Consider the following 20,497-nt stretch of genomic DNA (forward strand, 5'->3'; position numbering starts at 1 on the left):
CAGGTCCTATGAGCCAACACTAGAGGGGGTGGGAGATGCAGGAGGTAGTGCTGTCCTAGGCTGTGGGTTTGAAACTCATCAGTCAGGAAGTGAGGCCGACAGACGGAAGGGCAGAAGGGCGGGCAGGGCGGGGAATCGTGGGGCTCTTCAGAAGGGGCCTTCTGGAGTTTGGTGGCCGGTGGTGCCATGGACTTCAGGGCCAGAGGTTGCTCTTAGTCTGGTAAGACAGGTCTAGGCAACATGCATGCCCAGAGGCAGCTGGCTTTAGCCACAGTGAGAGCAGAAGTCAGGCGACATGAGGTGACCAAGCAAGCTCTAAGCCGCCTCAGGAAGCTGGCAGAGAGAGTGGATGACCTTGATCTTCGAGAAAGCATCCAGACCTCACTGGACAGCATACGAGGTAAGAGAAGTATTGTCACTAACTTGGATGCTTTGGGGATCAGGGTTATAGAAAGGCTAATTCTGCAGTTTATAACTTCTCATTTCACAAACAGTTACTTTCTAGTTTCCAAGATGGAGCTGGGACTCCAGGGAAGAATATATTTGGGAAGGATGGAAAAAAGATTTGGGAGGTATCATTCTTCCTCTTCCCCAAGCCCTGACCCTCCTCCCAGGAGAACAAAATGCAGGTCACCATTGAGTTGACCTTCTTGGCAATGAAGAAGTGAGTGAGCATGGAGAAGCAAAGCTATGACAGACCCAGGGTAGACACAGTCCCTGCCTGGGGAGTCCAGAACAGGAAGCAGTCTAGGGCAGGAGGTTCTGGGACTAGATAATATGTTCATTCCCAGGACCCACTAAGGATCAGTGACCTCTTGTACGCCATCTGTAGAAAAACCACACACACACACACACACACAGAGAGAGAGAGAGAGAGAGAGAGAGAGAGAGAGAGAAATGCACCATACAGAGAATGTTAGTCCCCTTCCTCCCCCCCCCCCCCCGCCCCGCACATATTAACAGAAACACCATGCTCTGTACGTCTTAAGTGCAGAGTAGTCCCTAGGAGTGACTTGGTCTCTCCTGCTCACGCTCCTGTTCCTGTCTCCCTCCCTTTCCTCCCTCCCCCCTCAAAAAAACACACCTTCCGCTCTACCTCCTTAGTGCCATTTGAGTATATGATGACAACACAGGGAGGAAGTGCTGCCATGGCAACACCATCCGCCACATCCTCCTGCCCACCCCAGCCTTCAGTCCTGTGGTGGGGCCCTGACAGGAACAGCTTCTCTCCATCTCCTCTACTAAGGAACTGGTACATCTGGATGTCGTTTCCAGTTTGTGCTATCTCCTTCACCTCTGAGGTAGCCAAAAACTTCTAAATACAGATTTCTTTGCTCATGAAGATGTCTGGAAGAAGTACACCCTTCATCAAATCTGGATCCTATCAGCTACTTCAGACCTCTCCATTCTTGGCTGCTTTCCTGGGGTGGGAGGGTGGAGTGTCAAAGGACTGTTCTTCCCATCTAGGATACCTACCTCCTGCTAGACTTATCTCATGGGAGAAGCCACCACAGCAGAACTTGGGGAACTTGAGTTCATAGTAGGTCAACCTGATGCCCTTCCCATGCCACTCTCTTCCTACTCTCCTTTCCAAGTCTAGTGTCCTCAGCTCCTGACCTACACCCTTTGATGGGAATCACACCTGATTACTCACCTGACAGCCTTAGTGTTTGGAAAGGCAGACCTAGGAGGAATGGCCCACGGGAAGGAACTCCAAGTCCCATCTTACCCTGTTGAGACAGATGGAGGTGTGTGAAAAGAGTTAGGAAGGTAAAGGAGCTTCCCAAAACTTTAAAGAGTGAGAAGAGTTGGAGATTAAGATGACATCAGGTTTTCGTCCTTGTTTTGAGAGGGATGCTATAGATAAATCCAGAGACTCTGGGGCATCCTGCAAGTTAGTCAAGTGTTTGACCATTGAGCTACAGTCCCAACTGAAGATCCTCTCCCCATCACCCCCATGTACATGCATGCCAATCCTAAGGCTTGAACACAGGGCCTGGGCTCTATACTTGAGCTTTTTCTTTGCACAGGCTAGTGCTCTGCCACTTGAGCCATAGCTCTGCTTCCAGCTTCTTGGTGGTTAATTGGAGATTAGAGTCTCATGGGCTTTCTTGACCTGTCTGCCCTGAATGGCTGCTCGGGAGGCTAGATCGGAGGATCATGGCTCAAGATTCTATTCCCACTGAACATCATAGAAGATTTGGCTGAGCCAACAATTGTCCTTGACTCTCTCCTTCATATAACAATAGTGAAGGGTCTCCTGTCCTAGGGATGGTGTCATCTAGATTCTACAGGGAGCTTCTGACTTTCAGGACCTAGGTAGGACTGGGTACAGGACTTCGAAGAACGGCTCCCATATCTCATCCTGAGGCAGGCCCCCACCCTCACCCCCACCATCACCCTCACCAGGCCGAGCATGCCGCTGGCTCCTGCCTCCTGCCTCCAAGAGCCGCCCACGGCTGCACTTATTATAGTCTCGGCTGAGTCAGGGGGGGTGGGACGTCAAATCAAGAGACCAGGGAGCCTCTCCAAATCCTGAGGAAGGGTCTCCAAGGCTTCAGAGGGACCTCCTCCCTTTCAGTCCACCCCACTTCCAAGAGGTCCTCAGCCTTTCTTCCTCTTCAGCTTAACTGCTAAGTGCTTAACACCCTGGCTGGAGGACTGACAGCCTTGAACTCCAAACCCTAGAGGGAGTGGGGGGACACACAGTAAAGGTTGTCCATTTGCTCTACCTACGTCCTCTTCAACCTGCCAAAAGAGTCAGCCCCATAAACCTCTGGAGGGGGAATGGAAACTCAAAAGAGGCTGGCTCCAGCTGCCTCAAGGAAGGGGGGGGGGGGTCCTTGTGTTTGGGGAGCAAAATTCCCCCACAGGTGGGTAACCGAGTGTGAGCATGGGTGCCTTCGCCACCCCAACAGTCAGCCCTCGGTTGCTCTTTCATCCACCCTTCACACTGAACCCTTTTCTCCGTTTATCCCCGCTGCTTCTGAGGTGCTCTTAGAGCTACGGTTGCTATGGAGACTGGATGCATTTTGGAATGGGGGGGGGGGGTGACAATTCGTAGAGGTATTTTTTTTTAATTCTCCCTACACCTTGAGCTGAGGCCTTTGATTTACTCAGCAGCCCAGGCTTGAGGGCCATCAAGTCTCCTACACAGTGTGTCCCCCCCCCCCCACCCCCATCCTGATAAGTTCCATGTTTATCCTCTTCCCTGGGGAATACTTTGCAAGTTCATTTTGGGACAGGAGACACAAGTCGGTCTGGTGAAAGTATTGAGGGGGTAGAGATATAAGAAGGAGCTAGCTGACAAGAAAGTGAACACATCCAGCAACCCGGGGGGGGGGGGAGGGGAAGAAGGGTCCTGGGAAAGAGATTTCAGAGTTTCCTTCTTTCCCACTAATGCTGCCCCCCCCAAATTGGTAGTGATCCCTAATGTGCTTTCTCTCTGATGTCTCTCCACCCAATGGCTTAGCTTTTACCTTTGTCCCTGAATGCCACACCCCACAGTCACGTTCCCTAATCTTGGGTGTGCGAAAGGAGGGGGCTGTCTAGGTTGTTGGAGAAGGTGAATCCAAGTCCCAGGAAATCCAGCCCAGGATTTGGGACAGAAATCCAGTCCTGGATTTTGCACCGCCCCAGCAAACAGCGGTGCTGGTAGAAAGGTGGGGGGGGGAGAGATGGGGTGGGGGGACCCGGGGGCCGCCTCCTCCTCAATGTGAGGGGAGCGCCCGGACACAGCGCGCATCCGGACAGAGCCGAGCCCGGGCAAGGCCCCCACCCCCGGACTCCTCGCCGGGATCTCACGCCCCTCCTCTCCCAGACCCCAGACCCGTGGGTTCCCACCCCCTCCCGTTCCCTCCTTCCTCCCCCGCCGCCTCCGGTATCTCCATCCCCAGCATCCTCCCCGCGCCCCTGCGAATCCCCCCGCCCCGCACAGCCAGCCCCAATTGCTTCCCACCCTCGAGACCCCCCTCCCCGACCGCATCCGAGGCCCCCGTCCCTCGAGCCCCCAGTCCCCACCCCTGCCTCCCCCGCACCGGTCCCCCTTTTGCCCCCTTTTCCTCCCTCTCCCTCATTTGCCCCCACTACTGTCCTCCCCGCCCTCCTCCGCCCATCTCAGCGCCCCCACCCAGGCCGGGGTGCTCGGGCCGGCGCGCCTCCCTGGAACAGCACCAAGGTCCCGGGGCTCCAAGGGGGTGGGGGCGCAGGGCGGGGAGCATGGGGAGGGGGCGCCCCATGTGATGGGAGGGGGGCGCAGGCGGAGGCGGCGGAGGCGGAGGCGACAGCCGAGCCGGGCCGGGGGCTCCGAGGGGTCCGGGGGCTGGGGGCAGCGAGCAGGGCGGCCCCATGGCCGGGCCCCCCTGAGGCAGTCCGGGGGAGCCCCCTCCCCTCCCCAGCTCGGGGGTCTCCGGGCCCCATGAGCCGGGGCGCGGGCGCGCTTCAGCGCCGGACAACGACCTACCTCATCTCGCTGACCCTCGTCAAGCTCGAGTCGGTGCCTCCGCCGCCGCCCTCCCCGTCTGCAGCCGCGGCCGGAGCCCCCGGGGCCAGGGGCTCCGAGGCCGCCGATCCCGGCAGCCCCCGAGGTGCCGAGGAACCGGGGAAGAAGCGGCACGAGCGGCTCTTCCACCGGCAGGATGCGCTGTGGATCAGCACGAGCAGCGCGGGCGCGGGGGGCGCCGAGCCCCCCGCCCTGTCCCCGGCAGCCCTGTCCCCGGCCGCCCTGTCCCCGGCTCCGGCCAGCCCGGCTCGCCCGGTCTCCCCGGCTCCCGGCCGCCGCCTTTCCCTCTGGGCCGCCCCTCCGGGACCCCCGCTCCCCGGGGGGCTGAGCCCCGACGCCAAGCCCGGGGGCGGCCCCCCCTCCTCCCGGCGCCCTTTACTCAGCAGCCCGAGCTGGGGGGGCCCGGAGCCCGAAGGCCGGCCGAGCGGCGGCGTCCCCGGCTCGTCCTCCCCGCACCCGGGCACGGGCAGCCGGCGGCTCAAGGTGGCGCCTCCCCCGCCGGCTCCCAAGCCCTGCAAGACCGTGACCACTAGTGGAGCCAAAGCCGGCGCCGGCAAGGGCGCGGGGAGCCGCCTGTCATGGCCCGAGAGCGAGGGCAAGCCCAGGGTCAAGGGGTCAAAGAGCAGCGCTGGGACTGGAGCTTCTGCCGGGGCCGCCGCCGGAGGAGGAGGAGGAGGAGGCGCTGCGGCCCCGACCTCTGGGGGGGTCGGGGCTGGGGCTGGAGCCCGAGGAAAGCTGTCCCCGAGGAAAGGCAAGAGCAAGACCTTGGACAACAGTGACTTGCACCCGGGACCACCTGCCGGCTCGCCTCCTCCGCTGACCATTCCAGCAGCCCTGGCGCCTGCCTCAACCATCCCCACCACCTCCGCGCAGCCCCCCGGGCCTGCACCTCCTATCACCCTGGAGCCTCCAGCTCCGGGGCTGAAAAGGGGCCGGGAGGGGGGCCGAGCATCCACTCGTGACCGCAAGATGCTCAAGTTTATCAGCGGTATCTTCACTAAGAGCACAGGGGGGCCTCCCGGCTCCGGGCCTCTTCCCGGACCCCCAGGCTTGTCTTCTGGCAGCGGGTCCAGGGAGCTCCTGGGCGCGGAGCTCCGAGCCTCCCCTAGTGAGTAGGGTTAGGGTCCGAGGAGCGGGAGGGTGAGGGTATCTGGAATGCTCAGTCTGGGGGGTCGGGGAGCGACGTGCCGGAAACCAGAGAAGCTTTTCTCTTGGGTGGGCGGACTAGCCCTTGGGTTCACTCCCCTAGCGAGGTCTGGGGTAAAGGAGTCGCGGTGAGTAGCTACACTGAGCGATGGGTGACTCGATTTCAGAGGGATTCAGAGAGCTTTCTGAGAAAATAACGTCCTTGGTCAAAGCCTGTAAGAATATATATATATCCATATATATATATACTTATATATAATGTTACATATTATATATATTACTCCCAGAGAAACCCCAGATCCTACTTGTAGCCTCAGCTAGACTCTGGAAGCAGAAAAACACCGCTTTGCCTGGTGTACAGGGACACTGGAGGAAAGGGGAGGGAGACGCGTGGAAGCCTCAGTTTCCCCACCAGCAGGCAGTGTGACAATGACCTTGCAGGCAGTTGCTCGCCCGGAACAGGTCCTCTCTGGGGTGGTGTGCAGGCTTGCTGGTTGTGTTCTGAGCGGTGAAGGTGGATGGGGCGGTCCGCGAGCGCGCGGGGGCTGGAACGTGCGGAAAATTGAACTGTGCACTGAGGGAGGGGGTGGGGACGCTGATAGGAAGCCTGGCTTCCCCCACTACCCACCCCCGCCCCACGACAGCGGCTTCGAAACCCGCCCGGGGCTGACCCTGGAGTGAGTCAGGGGGGTGGGGTGGGGGCGGAACTGCTGCAAAGACCATTCTTACCCTGGGAGACTTGGGAGGCAGTATGGGGAAGGTAGTGGGATGGTGTCCCCCGCCCCCCCCCCCCACACACCAAGGGGTGTCTTTATTTTTTGAACGGGGAGAGATGAAGCGGGGACAGTCGGTTCAGGCTCACACTCCCCGGAGGGGAGGCGGGTCTGGAAGCGGGGGCGGCCCCCGGGGTTTGGCTTCTGAACCGGGTGGGAGCAGATGGCTCCGGATCCCAGAGTTCCCGCCGCAGCTGCGGCGCCCCGGGAACGTCCGGCCAGTGTCAGGCGCGGGGGCCGGACCGGGCGGGCGGGCCGGAGAAGCCTCCTCCCAGGCCTGTGGCTTCTCACGGCCAGGGGATGGAGTCCTTCCCTTCTCTTCCCTTCCCTGCAGTTCTATTGGAGGGTGTTTGTGGGGAGGCTGTGGGAGACCCAGGCACAGGAAAATCTAAGCTCTATCCCTTATAATGCGGGGAGAGGGTCAAGGCCGCAGTGCCCGTTGACCTTGAAGAGCCGGGAGGGAAAGCCCTCACCTGAGGATCTCGCCTGTGAAATGGAGACTAGGAAACAACCACTCTCTTCCGTGTCTCAGCACTTCCTGCTGAGATCTGTAGGGGGGGGGGGAATCTGTCTTTAACTGGGAGAAGCTCCTCTATTCTCTTTGGGGTGGGGTCCGGGAGACCTAGCTACAGGTCTCTTGGTCTGGGGCAGGGACCTACGTTTGGGGATATGCTTTAAAAGAGATGCCAAATGAAGTATTTTTGTCTTCCTAGCTCTGTTGCTAAGCAACCACTGAGTGGTGGCAACAGCTGTGGGGAGAGCTGGCTGGGAGGGGAGGGCTGGGGACCACTATTAGACCTATCTGTTCCACAACGCCTCACCAGCCAGGCAAGGGTTCGGGAGTTAAGGGAGCCACAAGGAGAGGCTGTGGTGGGAGTCAGGAGTCCTGGTAGACCTGAGCCTCTCCTCTTACTTCCCCTTTCTTTACAGAGGCCGTGGTCAATAGCCAGGAATGGACTTTGAGCCGTTCCATTCCTGAACTGCGCCTGGTAGGTAACCCAGGCCCTGGCCTGCATGGGAAGGCTGCCCTCACCCAACACACTCTTACCAGTTTCCTTCACACCTCTCTCTCTCCCTCCTTCCTTTCTTCCCCCCCCTTCTCTTCTCTTAATTTCTCTTCTCTTCTCCTTTCTCTTCTCTTCTCTTCTCTTCCTTTTCCTCCCCCCTTTCCCCATCCCCCATGGTCCTCTTCCAGTTCTAGGCTTCTCCTTTCTGTCATCTGTCCTTTTAGCCCTTCAGGTTCTATTGGGTAAAACTTTCCGATCAATCACTGCCTAGGCTGGTGACAGCTAATGTGTACACACAACCATACACACACGCCTCATAGGGTTCCTAAACAACCCAAAAAGCTGTACTGAATTACTAACATTGTTCAGCCTGTGATCCACTTCAAGCTTGGGATCACCTGTTATCGCACTATGCTCTGTTCATCCCAGCTACCTCTTCTAACTGTCTGTGGGCCTTAGAGCACATCCTTGGGTGATTTGACACCACCATTCCCTGTGGGTTTTCAAGTGTGTGCAGACTCAAGCATCTTGCCCCCTCTTAATTCCCACTCTCTCTGTTCCCCACCTTCCTCCTCAGGGTGTGCTGGGTGATGCCAGGAGTGGGAAGTCATCACTCATTCATCGATTCCTAACTGGTTCATACCAGGTGCTGGAGAAGACTGAGAGTAAGTTCTCATGAGCACATTACCTAGGGATGAGGGTCAAAGATCCAGGAGTAAAATCAATGCCTGAGCAAATGTAAAGACTAAGGGGAAGGATGGGATGATAATATCTAAAATATAGAAAGTGTGGAAAGGTTTGATGAACCGTCACTTTGGATCTCTTTTTTTTTTTTTTTTTTTGGGGGGTCCGGCCATGGGGCCTGAACTCTGGGCCTGGGCACTGTCCTTCAGCTCTTCAGCTCAAGGCTAGCGCTCTGCCACTTGAGCCACAGCGCCATTTCCGGCTTTTTTCTTTTTGCTTATGTGGTGCTGAGGAATCGAACCCAGGGCCTTGAGCATGCAAGGCAAGGGCTCTACCACTGAGCCACCTTCCCAGCCCTACTTTGGATCTCTTAAAGCTTTTAATTCTTCTCAATAGGTGAGCAGTACAAGAAAGAGATGTTGGTGGATGGACAGACTCATCTGGTGCTGATCCGAGAGGAAGCTGGTGCACCTGATGCCAAGGTGAGGAGTGGAAGTGGTGGGGTGGGTAGGCTGGCTGGCTGGGCTCAGCATTGGACAAGGGAGAGCTCCCTGGATTCCCATGTCTCCCTCTGGATAGCATCCAGGAATGGATCTCTCTGACCCTCCATTTTCCCCTTCACTCCCACAAGTTCTCAGGCTGGGCAGATGCTGTGATCTTTGTCTTCAGCCTGGAGGATGAGAACAGTTTCCAGGCTGTGAGCCGTCTCCATGGGCAGCTGAGCGCTCTCCGGGGAGAAGGGAGAGGAGGCCTGGCCCTGGCATTGGTGGGGACACAAGGTAAGGAAGCAACCAATTTTAGGGGAGGCCTTAGGATGCTACCAGGCTACTGCCCAATCTGGGTGAGAACTGGGTAAAGTGTGGAAATGAATACCTAGATTCTATAACTCTCTAAAGGGAATCTGATTTCCAGGGAAGAGAGAGTCGTGAAAGTAAACACAAGCTTCAAAAGGTATAAACAGAGAAAAAGTCCCCCAGAGAGGAACAGACAGTCACAGTAGCTATTTCTGTGCCTCTTCTGAGATGTCATCTACCTGAGTTCTTATACATTTCCTGACACCACTGCCGTGGGACACAATAATTTCAAGTCCTAGTGTGGATCGCTTTTCCTGCCAGTTACCAGGGGCTACTCAGGAGTTGAGAATTGAGGATTGAGGTTCAAATCTAGCCAAGGAAGGAAAGTCATGAGACTGTTATCTCCAATTAATCACCAAAAATCCAGAAGTGGAGCTGTGGCTCAAGTAGTAAGAACACCAGTCTTAAGTGAAAAAGCTCAGGGACAGCACAAAAAAGCCCCAGGACCAGCACAAAAAAAGAGGGGGGAAGAAAATCTTTCCCATTTTCCTCATGCTATAACTAGCTATCGCTAGGTCAGTCTGACACCTTTTTAAAGAAATGTGTCTAAAAACCAAGAGGAAACACAAAAAAAATGTTGGAGAAAACCTCTTAGTTCTCAAAATAATGATTGAAGCTTACAGACTCTACCAGACCAAGTCAGGAAGAGCTTTTCCAATGCCCACCTGTGTCCAGCTGGCCGGACTTTCTGTCTGATATTGATGCTGCAGGTGTGCACCTCCACTTGTTGCTTGCATCCTGTTTTCTTACTGTAGAGGGAGCAGTCCACCTGTTAACCATAGATATTCAACTTTTTTCCCCCTAGGTCACATGCCAGGTAGCTCCTTATTCATGACCAATTGGCAGGGTGATTGTCATTTTTGAGACTCAGCCATTGTCAGGAAGCTCAAACTCCATCAGGAAGTGCTCTCTCTCTCTCTCTCTCTCTCTCTCTCTCTCTCTCTCTCCCTCTCCCTCTCCCTCTCCCCCCCCCTCTCTCTCACACACACACATACACACAGAGTTTACCTAGCCTCCTTCCGTTCAGGTAGATGTGTGAGTTGGACCCAGAACTAAGAGGAACATATATACCTCCAGTGGACCCATCCTCAGCCTGGAGCACAGAGGAAAGTGAATCATATAAAGTAAGGAAAGGGCCCCTTGTTTAATGCTGTCCCTTTGCTGTCCCCTCAGACAGGATCAGCGCTTCCTCTCCTCGGGTGGTAGGTGATGCTCGTGCCAGGGCTCTATGCACAGACATGAAGCGCTGCAGTTACTATGAGACGTGTGCAACCTATGGGCTCAATGTAGATCGGGTCTTCCAGGAGGGTGAGTGTGGTGATCCACTGCATCTATGGGAAGCAGGGAGCCAGAGGCCTGGGATATGCTAGAGGCCAGATATTCAGGTCTCTCTGTTTTCCAGTGGCTGAAAATTAGCCTCTGAGAGGGAGGAAAGGTGGAGAAAGGTTTGCTTAATAGTCATTCATCTTTCTGGGCTCCAGAAGCCCAATGGGTGGTATGGCAACAAGATGGCCTGGGGGCTACAGGTGGCACAGAAGCAACAGGAACAAGAAAGTTGGGGCCTACTCTATCTTCGGGGGATTTCTCTTAACTTGGAATGGAAGAATGGTCTTGGGGAACTGCCCTGCTCATGCCCCTTCTCTCTTCCCCTTCCTTCAGTGTCCCAGAAGGTAGTGACTTTGCGCAAACAGCAGCAACTCCTGGCTGCCTGCAAGTCCCTGCCTAGCTCCCCAAGCCACTCAGCTGCCTCTACTCCTGTAGCTGGGCAGGTGAGTGGGGATGTGAGAGACAACGGGTAAAGGGGCTGGGGATACAAAGACTGGTAGAGCAGACAGAAGGAGGTTGGTAGAAGAGAGGGGCAAGTGGAAATGACAGTGATACCATTAGTAGAAATGCTTTGGAGCTGGGCTTTGGTGATTGGTGCTTGTAATCCTAGCTATTCAGGAAACAGATCTGAGGATCATAGTTTGAAGCCAGCCTGGGTAGGAAAAGTCTTTGAGACTTTTATCTGCAATTAACTAGCAAAAAATCTGGAAGTGAAGCTATGGCTCAAGTGGTAAAGTGCTAGCCTTGAGCACAAAAAGCTTAAGGGCAGGGCTGGGAAGGTGGCTCAGTGGTAGAGCGCTTGCCTTGCATGCCTGAGGCCCTGGGTTCGATTCCTCAGCACCACATAAGCAAAAAGAAAAAAGCCAGAAGTGGCGCTGTGGCTCAAGTGGTAGAGCGCTAGCCTTGAGCTGAAGAGCTGAGGGACAGCGCCCAGGCCCAGAGTTCAGGCCCCACGACTGGACCCAAAAAAAAAAAAAAAAAAAAAAGCTTAGGGGCAGTGCCCACACCCTGAGTTCAAGCCTCAGTACTGGTATATATACACAAAACTGCAATGGACTAGAAATCAGTTAGGTTTGAGACACTATTTGCAGTGTCCTTAAGTAACTTACTTAACTTCCGTAGGTTATCTGGAACATTGTAAGGCATAATACATATGAAGTCAACTTCTGCAAGAGATTGACTTAAAAATATATTATATATATTATATTTTTTGTTGGTCATGGGGTTTGAACTCTGGGCCTGGGTGCTGTCTCTGAGCTCTTCAGCTCTTCAAGGCGACCTCTCTATCACTTGAGCCACAGTGCCATTTCCAGTTTTCTGGTGGTTTATTGAAGAGAAGAATCTCATGGATTTCTCTGCTCGGGCTGGCTTTGAACTGTGATCCTCAGATCTCAGCCTTCTGAGTAGCTAGGATTACAGGTGTGAGCCACCAGCGCCCGGCAACTTAAACAATATTGTTAAAGATTTTTATTATCAATACAATGAATAATGGTGAGATCAAGAAATGGCTGTATAGGGCTGGGAAGGTGGCTCAGTGGTAGAGCGCTTGCCTTGCATGCATGAGGCCCTGGGTTTGATTCCTCAGCACCACATAAGCAAAAAGAAAAAAGCCAGAAATGGCGCTGTGGCTCAAGTGGTAGAGCGCTAGCCTTGTGCTGAAGAGTTGAGAGACAGCGCCCAGGCCCAGAATTCAGGCCCCACGACCGGACTCCCCCCCTCCCCCCAAATGGCTGTAGTGTAGCTTGGTGAAGGAAGGGGTAGCAGATGTCTTCTGACTCCTCTCTATATCCTCAGGCTAGTAATGGGGGCCACACTAGCGACTACTCTTCTTCTCTTCCATCCTCCCCCAATGTTGGCCACCGGGAGCTCCGAGCTGAGGCAGCAGCAGTGGCTGGATTGAGCACTCCAGGATCTCTGCACAGGGCGGCCAAGCGGAGGACCAGCCTTTTTGCGGTACTGGATATGCTGACCTCCACCCTCCTGGTCCTCCGTTACTTGCCCATCATCCCTCATTCCTAGACCCTCTGTAGGGCTCTTCTTCATTTGTCTTCCCTGTCCTTCCATCAGTGCATCCTTCTATCCATCCTGATTCCAATAACCATTCCAGAATCGTCGCGGGAGTGACTCAGAGAAGCGGAGCCTGGACAGTCGGGGAGAGACAACGGGGAGTGGTCGAGCCATCCCCATCAAACAGGTAAGTGGTCTGGAGCTGGAGGAAGGGTGGGGTGGCTGGTCTCAGCTGGCTTTTCCCCCCTATACACATCTTTCTGTACTCCAGAGCTTCCTACTAAAGAGAAGTGGCAATTCTTTGAATAAAGAATGGAAGAAGAAATACGTGACTCTGTCCAGTAACGGCTTCCTACTCTACCATCCCAGCATTAACGTGAGTGGCAGAGAGTGGGCCACAGGGCCAGCCTTGTATGTCTTTCAGCTCTGCCTCTCTGTGCCTCTGACCAGGGGAAGCTCTAGACCTGCTCTTTAAGATTTAGCAAGCATGTTCAGAGCCCACCATCTGTCCATACTGGTGATGGGAAGGTAAATTTACCTTCCAGGAACCTAGAGTCTAGAGCACTCAGGAAGGCCCTGTCCTTAGCCTACCTTAGCCTGTGAATGCTTCCTGGAGGAGGAAAGGCCAAACCAACTCTGATGGTCCATCTCTTAGGGCCCATCCCCTAGAATTTCATCCCAGCCCAGTCAGCTACTATGGCCTCATCTCCCCCCTCCCATACTATTAACTGCTTTCCAGCATCACCTAAGGCCCAAACTTGGTCCTCCTCCAGGATTACATCCATAGTACCCATGGCAAGGAGATGGACTTGCTACGAACGACAGTCAAAGTCCCAGGCAAAAGACCCCCAAGAGCCATCTCTGCTTTTGGCCCCTCAGCCAGCATCAACGGGCTGGTCAAGGACATGAGCACTGTCCAGATGGGTGAAGGCCCTGGTAAGTGGGTGGGCCTAAGACAAAGAGGGAGGAAGTGCCAGGAGAAAAGGGAGGACTAGAAGGGAAGTAGGAGTTGGCAATGGATAAGTGGGAGGGTGGGTGATAAAGAAATTCCATATAAGGAAGAGGGCTGAGAGACAGAGAGGTTCATCTTCTTCTCCTTCTTCCAGAAATCACTACTCCCATGCCAAGCCCCAGTCCCAGCCCCGGTTCCCTGCAGCCACCAGACCAGACATCCAAGCATCTGTTGAAGCCAGACCGGAATTTGGCCCGAGCCCTCAGCACCGGTTAGTGGGACCGCCCTCCATCCACTGTCTTCCAGATCCAAGTGGGATGTGGGTGGAAAGTGAAATCAGGGTGGAGGCTTGGAGCTGGAATGAATACATAAGTGAACACATGGAGTGTCTGCTGGGCACCTGGCACCAGGCTCACACATCATGTCTATCAAGACAGTTACCACAAGTAGGTTCTAGAGAGCCAAACTGCCTGTGCCCAAATGCTGGCTGCCACACGGGCAAGTTCCTTGGCCTCTCTGTGCTTTAGTTTTCTCATGTGTAAGTGTATTAGTGTTTGGAATGCTTGGAAAGATATAAAGACCAAGGAGATAGATTACACAAAGACTCAGGTCTGTAGATATAATTTAAATATCAAGCAACATAACAAATGTTCCTTACAACAACCTCATTAGGTCAAGATCACTATCCGCATTTTAGGGAAGAAGAAGTTGAGACTCAGACTTAAGTGACTTGTTCAAGGGTCCAAGGTCAGTAAGTGGCAGAGCCAGGGTTGGAGTAGAGGTCTGATTCTAAGCCATTTATCTGCCCAGGGGATCCCCCTAGAGAGACACAACTGGGGACTGAGACTCTGAAATGCCAAAGTTAGTTCAGAGGAGGAGAGAGGTTATGAAGAAATCAGGAAATCTGTGGATGGGACAAATGAGGCAATTGTGTCCTCCTTCCTAAGACTGTACCCCATCTGGAGACCTGAGCCCCCTGAGTCGGGAACCCCCTTCTTCTCCCATGGTGAAGAAGCAGAGGAGGAAAAAATTGACAACACCATCCAAGACTGAAGGCTCAGCTGTACAGGCTGAAGGTGAGGCTCTGGTGGGCAGTCCCATTTCCATTTTGGACCCTTATATCTCTGACCTAGCTCCTGCAGCTGGAGGTCAAGTGCCTGAGCTCAGTGCTTGACCATCATTACCATTGCACAGAATTTAATGGAGAAATGGGTGGACACCCCCATCCCTTGTCCTTCCCCTGTTCCCAGCCAGTGCATTTTCCCAAGAATTCCCTATTCTTGATGACACTCTTGTTCCCTCTTCTAAGGACTCTAGTTCTTGTTCCTGCCCTCAGCTTAACTTTTGACCCCCCACAGCCCCTACAACCCTGACTCAGCTCCTGAACTCAAGTGTTCCCTCTGCTTGCCAGGTCCTGGACTCTGGTCACTGTCCGAAATAACTTACAGTGATCACCAAACTCCCCCAACAACCCTTGACCATCTTGATCCCATTATTTTCCCCCAGGACTTCACCCCACCCCCCAGCTCCGCTGACTTCTCCTGAGCCCCAGGGCTTCTCTCCTCCTAGCCTGTGGCCCAGCTTCTGTCCCCTTCTCCCATGTTCACCCAGCTCCTGACTCTCCCTATCCCTAAAGAGACCCATGACACTGGTCATGACACCTGTCCCCAGTGCCCCTGCTCTCTGCTGGGTGCTCAGACTCGGGTTCTAGATCTGCCTACTCTCATGGCTCTTGGCTTCTGCTCCACTCTGCTCTGGGGCCACTGACTTTAGTTCTGCTTTCTCTCCCCATCTGTCTGTCCTGCTTTGTCTCTGGCACTCTCTGTTACTGTCTCTCTCCATCTCTCCATTTGCCTGTCTTTTCCTTCTTTCTTGGTATCTCTTTCTCTGTTCTGCTCTCCATTCTATCTCTATCTCCTTCGCTTCGGGAAACCAGCCAAGCGCAAAATGTGGAAACTAAAATCCTTTGGTAGTTTAAGAAATATTTATAAAGCAGGTAACAAGCGGGGAGCCTGGAGGGGCACTCAGCTTGGGTGCAGAGGGGGTGGGGGGCCTCTGCCTCTCCCTGCATGCGCTGGGGCTTCCTGCTTTTCCCTGCCCTCTGCTTCCCCTTCCCCCCACTGCCCCACTCCCAGGGGCTGGGACAGACATCAGGGAGGAAGGGTTTGGGAAGGCCCCTGACTGAACTTTGTTCCTCATGGTACCCGTCCATCCCCCTACCCAGAGGAAAACTTTGAGTTCCTGATTGTATCCAGCACTGGTCAGACATGGCACTTTGAGGCAGCCAGCTTTGAAGAGCGGGATGCCTGGGTCCAAGCCATCGAGAGTCAGATCCTAGCCAGTTTGCAGTGTTGTGAGAGCAGCAAGGTCAAGGTAATGGTTTGGGGAGGGGGCAGAGAGGGGGCTGGGAGGAGAGCAAGGTGTTGGAGAAGATGAGCGATGGGGAGAGATGCCACTCAGAGTCAATACTAACTAACCACCACCCATTGCGCTGCAGCTGCGCACAGACAGCCAGAGTGAAGCTGTGGCTATCCAGGCAATCCGGAACGCCAAGGGAAACTCCATCTGCGTGGACTGTGGGGCCCCCAGTGAGTGCAGTGGCACGGTGGAGGGGCCTGGGAAGGGGAATACCGGGCTGGGGAGTGTGGATCTCTGAAGTCAGTGAATGCTGGGGTGTCATTCCATGCTGCCCAATTGGGAAGCTACCTCTGCACTCTGTCCCCAGACCCCACGTGGGCCAGCTTGAACCTGGGTGCACTGATCTGCATCGAGTGTTCTGGCATCCACCGGAACCTGGGCACACACCTGTCCCGCGTTCGCTCGCTGGATTTGGATGACTGGCCGCGGGAGCTGACCCTGGTGCTGACCGCCATTGGCAACGACACAGCCAATCGCATCTGGGAGAGCGACACTCGGGGTCGTGCTAAGCCCACGCGGGACTCTTCGCGGTAAGCGTAAAGGAAACAGAAAGGCGTGGGGTTGGTAGTGCTCAAGATCTGTGGGCCTTCCTCCCCCCCCCACCCCCCCCGAGAAAATCCCTTGGCCTCGGGCAGGTCCTCTGGGGCAAAGGCGCAGAAATCCTGGTTAAAGGTTTCTGGAACTCTTACTGTTGATTCCTGGTATTGCAGGGAAGAGCGCGAGTCGTGGATTCGCGCCAAGTACGAGCAGCTGCTGTTCCTGGCGCCGCTGGGCACCACGGAGGAGCCGCTGGGCCTCCAACTGTGGGCCGCGGTACAGGCCCAGGACGTGGCCGCTGTTCTCCTGCTTCTGGCCCACGCGCGACACGGGCCGCTGGACACCAGCGTAGAGGACCCGCAGCTCCGTTCCCCACTTCACCTGGCTGCGGAGCTCGCCCACGTTGTCATCACGCAACTGCTGTTGTGGGTGAGTGTAAAGGCGGAGTTTCGAAGCCAGCCGGGTCAGGAAAGTCCGTGAGGCTCATCTCCAATTAAGCACCAGAAAACCGGAAGTGGCGCTGTGGCTCCAGTGGTAGAGCGCTTGCTTTGAGCTGAAGAGCTCAAGGGGCAGCGCCCAGGCCCAGACAGAGTTCAAGCGCTTGGATCGGCACCCAAAAATAAAGCCTGGTGCGGGAAACCCTCATTTCCCCCAAAGGGAACCTGTACAGGAGACGGACTTAGGAAGCGTAGAGAAGGTGGAGGTACGGACGGGGTGGGGACGCGCAGTCACCGGGCTCTTTCTGCCCTCCAGTACGGCGCGGACGTGGCGGCCCGCGACGCGCAGGGCCGCACGGCCTTGTTCTACGCGCGTCAGGCTGGAAGCCAGCTGTGTGCAGACATCCTCCTCCAGCACGGCTGCCCGGGCGAGGGCGGCAGCGCAGCCACCACGCCCAGCGCCGCCACCACGCCCAGCATGACCGCCACGCCCAGCCCCCGGCGCCGGAGCAGCGCCGCTAGCGTGGGCCGCGTCGAAGCCCCGGTAGCGCTGGTATAGTTGCCCAGCAGCGGGAGAGACACCCCATCCCCACCACCCCCTCAGGCGAGCCGGGCACGACCACACCGGGTGGACCATTGGACAGATGCACCCACTCACCTCTTCAATCCGCCCCCCCCACGGGAGCACTTCCTTACCCCCCACAAGGGCACAGCCCCCTCCCCTCCCCACGCCTCCCAGAAGACACAAACGCACCTTCCTCTCCCCAACGAGGCATGGAGACCCTTCCCCCCCACCCCCACAGCTCAACACACCCCCTTCTCCACTGTTTCCATACTCGGATTGCTTTGGGTCTACCCGCGCGCGGTGTTTGCAGAAGGGGATGCTCTGGCCGCGTGCGCGCGCGCAGCGCAGGCCCCAGGGCGCTTGGACATGCCCATTCGCGCCCCCTGTTGGTGGGAAAAGACCCAGTCCTACCTGCCTGCGCTGAACAATCCCCAAAGGCGGGAGCCCAAACCCAGGCTGGCTCCTGGGGCGACGCCACGCCAGAGGGAGGGGTTAGTACGTGAAGGGCTAGCCCTGGGACTTGGGACCAATACTGGGACCCCCGTCCCTTCTATGCTGATCTCACTGCCCAGTGAAGGGGGAGGAAGGGCAGCGAGGGGCAGGACCCCTGCTGCCCATAGAGTGTGTGTGTGGGGGTCCCCAACCCTTTCCGTGAAAGGGACCATGAGGAGTGGAAATTAGGATGTCCCCCTACATCTACCTATAGATGGAGCGAAAGGGCCAGGGGGGAGCCAAGAGCCCGGGTCCCTCCCCTACGATCTTAGGAGGGAGAAGGAACGGAGCCTGAGGGGGCTGGAGAAGGGCCTTGTAATTTATTGCTTTGTTCCCCAACATGGGGGTGGGGTGGGGCCGGGGCGCGGGGAGGGCTTTTTGGGGTAGGGGAAGCCAAGGGTGGGTAAGGGGTGGGGTGGGGCGGGGGTGCTCTCTTGGGTTGTGAGTGTCTGTGACTGTGACTGCGTACCTGTGACTGTGCAGCACCCGTGGTGATCTGGGGTAGGGGGGCACCCCTACAGTGGGACCCCTCCCCCGTTATTCTTTCTGTCCAGCCCCTCCCTCCCACCGGAGCAGCTCCAGACCCGTTCCTTAATCCCATCTTCCCTCCCCTGCCAGGGCTGAGAGGATGCGTGGTGGCTGCTATGGTTTCCAGTTCTCCCCTATCTCCCCCCACCCCCCTAATCAACCCAGCCCTTGGACCGTCTGTGTCAGTGGTTTCCCGGTTGTTTTCTTTCTTTCTTTTTTTTTTCCTCCTGGCTAAACTATTTTGCAAAAGACCAGGTAATGGGGAGGGAGTGGGGTGGGGATAAGGGAGGGATGTCCCCCTCATCTCCTCCTGGGAAGCAGGTGGTGTGAATCTAAAACAGCAATTAAAGAGGAAGTGATTTTGTCTAGGGGGTGAGCTGCTGGTCTGTTCTTCAAGAGACAGGTGAGGGTGTGGCTTTGGTCAAGGTGGGGACCTGAAGGTGGGAAAGGGCCAGGCAGAGATGCCTCCCTCTGGGCTGGTGTTAGGACGGTAGCCATGGACATGGAAGTGGGTTCATCTTGTACAACAGTCCTGGGTTTGTGTCGTGGAAAGAGATGGGCAGGTGGGACCAGCTGTGGGAACTGAGAGTAGAAAAGAAACAGACTGGGGCTGGGAAGGTGGCTCAGTGGCAGAGCGCTTGCCTTGCATGCATGAGGCCCTGGGTTCGATTCCTCAGCACCACATAAGCAAAAAGAAAAAAGCCAGAAGTGGCGCTGTGGCTCAAGTGGCAGAGCACTAGCCTTGAGCTGAAGAGCTGAGGGACAGCACTCAGGCCCAGAGTTCAGATCCCACGACCGACTCCCCCACCTCCACCCCACCCCCCAAAAAAAAAGAAAGAAAAGAAACAGACTCATAAGGTGAGCCAGTTTTGGGAATAAGTTCAGGTATGGTGTGTGGAGGAACCAACAGGCCTGGGGGTGGCTCTGATTTACAAACAGGAATGGATCTGGTTTTGAAACCTGCCCCTCTGGTCGTTAGCTAGTAAATTATGGGCAGGTGTCCTCTGTGGTGTCTGTCTATTTATAATCTGAAAAATATCTGCTCAGAGGCATAGCCCTAGAAGGGCATCCTAGGCTAGGCCAGTCTGCTCTCCTGCAGTACTGATCAGAGCAGAGCTAATGGTAGGGATCCTTCTCATGGCCTGGTCAGGAGGTCCAGGAGTGAATAGATGAAAGATCTTCTGGAAAAGATTTTCCTGTCAGCTCTAGTTCCTTGATGTCCACAAGCTCATGACACCCAATTCAGGCTTTACCCCACCTGTTGTCACCCTGAGCTGCAGGGTAGCTAGTCCAAAAGTTTCTTTTTCGTGTGCCAATCCTGGGGCTTGAACTCAGCTTCCTGAGTAGCTAGCATTGTAAGTGTGATTCACTGGCACTGGACCCAATATTTCTTGGGGGCAGTTGAAAGCATAAGCACTGATAGACTGTTGGGTCCCAGGAGTTGTTGCCCACTTTGAGGAATCAGTCTCTGGCACCAACCATTTTTGGGTAGAGTTGTTTCCAACCTTCTAACCCCAAGGTGTTCAACTGCAGATGTACAGGTTGATTACAAGGTGTGGTCACAGCACCAGGCCTAGGTATGACGCACACAGGCTACTGCTCTTCAGAGTTGTAGACTGGGTAACTTCCCAACAAGCAACAGGACTCAGGAAGAGGTGGAGTCAGGTACAGGACAAGGTACAGATTCAAGTATAGTCTGGATAAAGTGAGGAAGACGGGAAGTAGCAAAGACTTGACTGGTGGACCTGGCCACGTTCAGCCCAAATACCTTGGATTTCCTCAATTCATTTTAACTTTCCTTCTCATGCAAATGCCCACTCCATCAGAAGCTTGGAACATGAGAGTATAGGGGAAAAGTGACCTGGAGAGAATGAAATTGCCTGCAAAGGGAACCACGAGCCAGTGGGAAGGTCTAATTTTCAGCTACTGAGAAATAAGGTGTCACCAAAACTCATAGCAAATCCCACCACCAAGCAACCACTTGTTTTATGTTTTTGGGTCATGGGACTTGAACTCTGGGCCTGGGTGCTATCCCTCAGCTCTTGGTGAGCTCTCTACCACTTGAGCCACAGAGCCACTTCCGGTTTTCTGGTGGTTAATTGGAGATAAGAATCTCACAGACTTTCCTTCGCTGGCTGGCTTTGAACTGTGATCCTCAGATTTCAGCCTCCTGAGTAGCTAGGATTACAGGCATGAGCCACCAGCACCCAGCCTCACACTTGTTTATTTTTTAATGGGCTATGTCTTTGGTCTTGTGATAGGTAAGAGAA

General features: G+C 55.2%; 1 protein-coding gene across 3 annotated transcripts; it reads left to right on the forward strand.

Annotated features, from left to right (window-relative positions):
• The first annotated feature begins 127 nt into the window (after positions 1-127).
• Agap2 (ArfGAP with GTPase domain, ankyrin repeat and PH domain 2) lies at positions 128-18,030 on the forward strand. 3 transcript variants are annotated; one of them, XM_042698614.1, is made up of 19 exons: positions 4,418-5,609; positions 7,351-7,409; positions 8,005-8,092; positions 8,508-8,593; positions 8,743-8,890; positions 10,139-10,273; positions 10,625-10,734; positions 12,086-12,244; positions 12,399-12,485; positions 12,570-12,674; positions 13,072-13,234; positions 13,405-13,521; positions 14,198-14,326; positions 15,187-15,246; positions 15,475-15,623; positions 15,748-15,838; positions 15,976-16,198; positions 16,379-16,634; positions 16,959-18,030. In XM_042698614.1, the coding sequence occupies exons 1-19, from the start codon at positions 4,418-4,420 to the stop codon at positions 17,199-17,201; spliced, it is 3,600 nt and encodes a 1,199-aa protein (XP_042554548.1). In that variant the 3' UTR covers positions 17,202-18,030. The 3 variants fall into 3 exon arrangements, with proteins under 3 accessions (XP_042554550.1, XP_042554548.1, XP_042554549.1); XM_042698616.1 differs by lacking the exons at positions 4,418-5,609; positions 15,187-15,246 and adding an exon at positions 128-400; XM_042698615.1 differs by lacking the exon at positions 15,187-15,246.
• The last annotated feature ends 2,467 nt before the right edge of the window (positions 18,031-20,497 follow it).

This window comes from Dipodomys spectabilis, unplaced genomic scaffold (assembly GCF_019054845.1).
Source record: "Dipodomys spectabilis isolate Male_0828 unplaced genomic scaffold, ASM1905484v1 ptg000234l, whole genome shotgun sequence".
In the NCBI taxonomy this organism is placed as follows: domain Eukaryota; kingdom Metazoa; phylum Chordata; class Mammalia; order Rodentia; family Heteromyidae; genus Dipodomys; species Dipodomys spectabilis.

Bases quoted from the DNA above. Each gene is read 5' to 3' on its own strand.
- Agap2 (XM_042698614.1), top strand. From the start codon at position 4,418: ATGAGCCGGGGCGCGGGCGCGCTTCAGCGCCGGACAACGACCTACCTC. The intron at 8,594-8,742 runs GTGAGGAGTGGA...CACTCCCACAAG, and splicing joins CTGGTGCACCTGATGCCAAG to TTCTCAGGCTGGGCAGATGC. The intron at 13,522-14,197 runs GTTAGTGGGACC...CTCCTTCCTAAG, and splicing joins GGCCCGAGCCCTCAGCACCG to ACTGTACCCCATCTGGAGAC.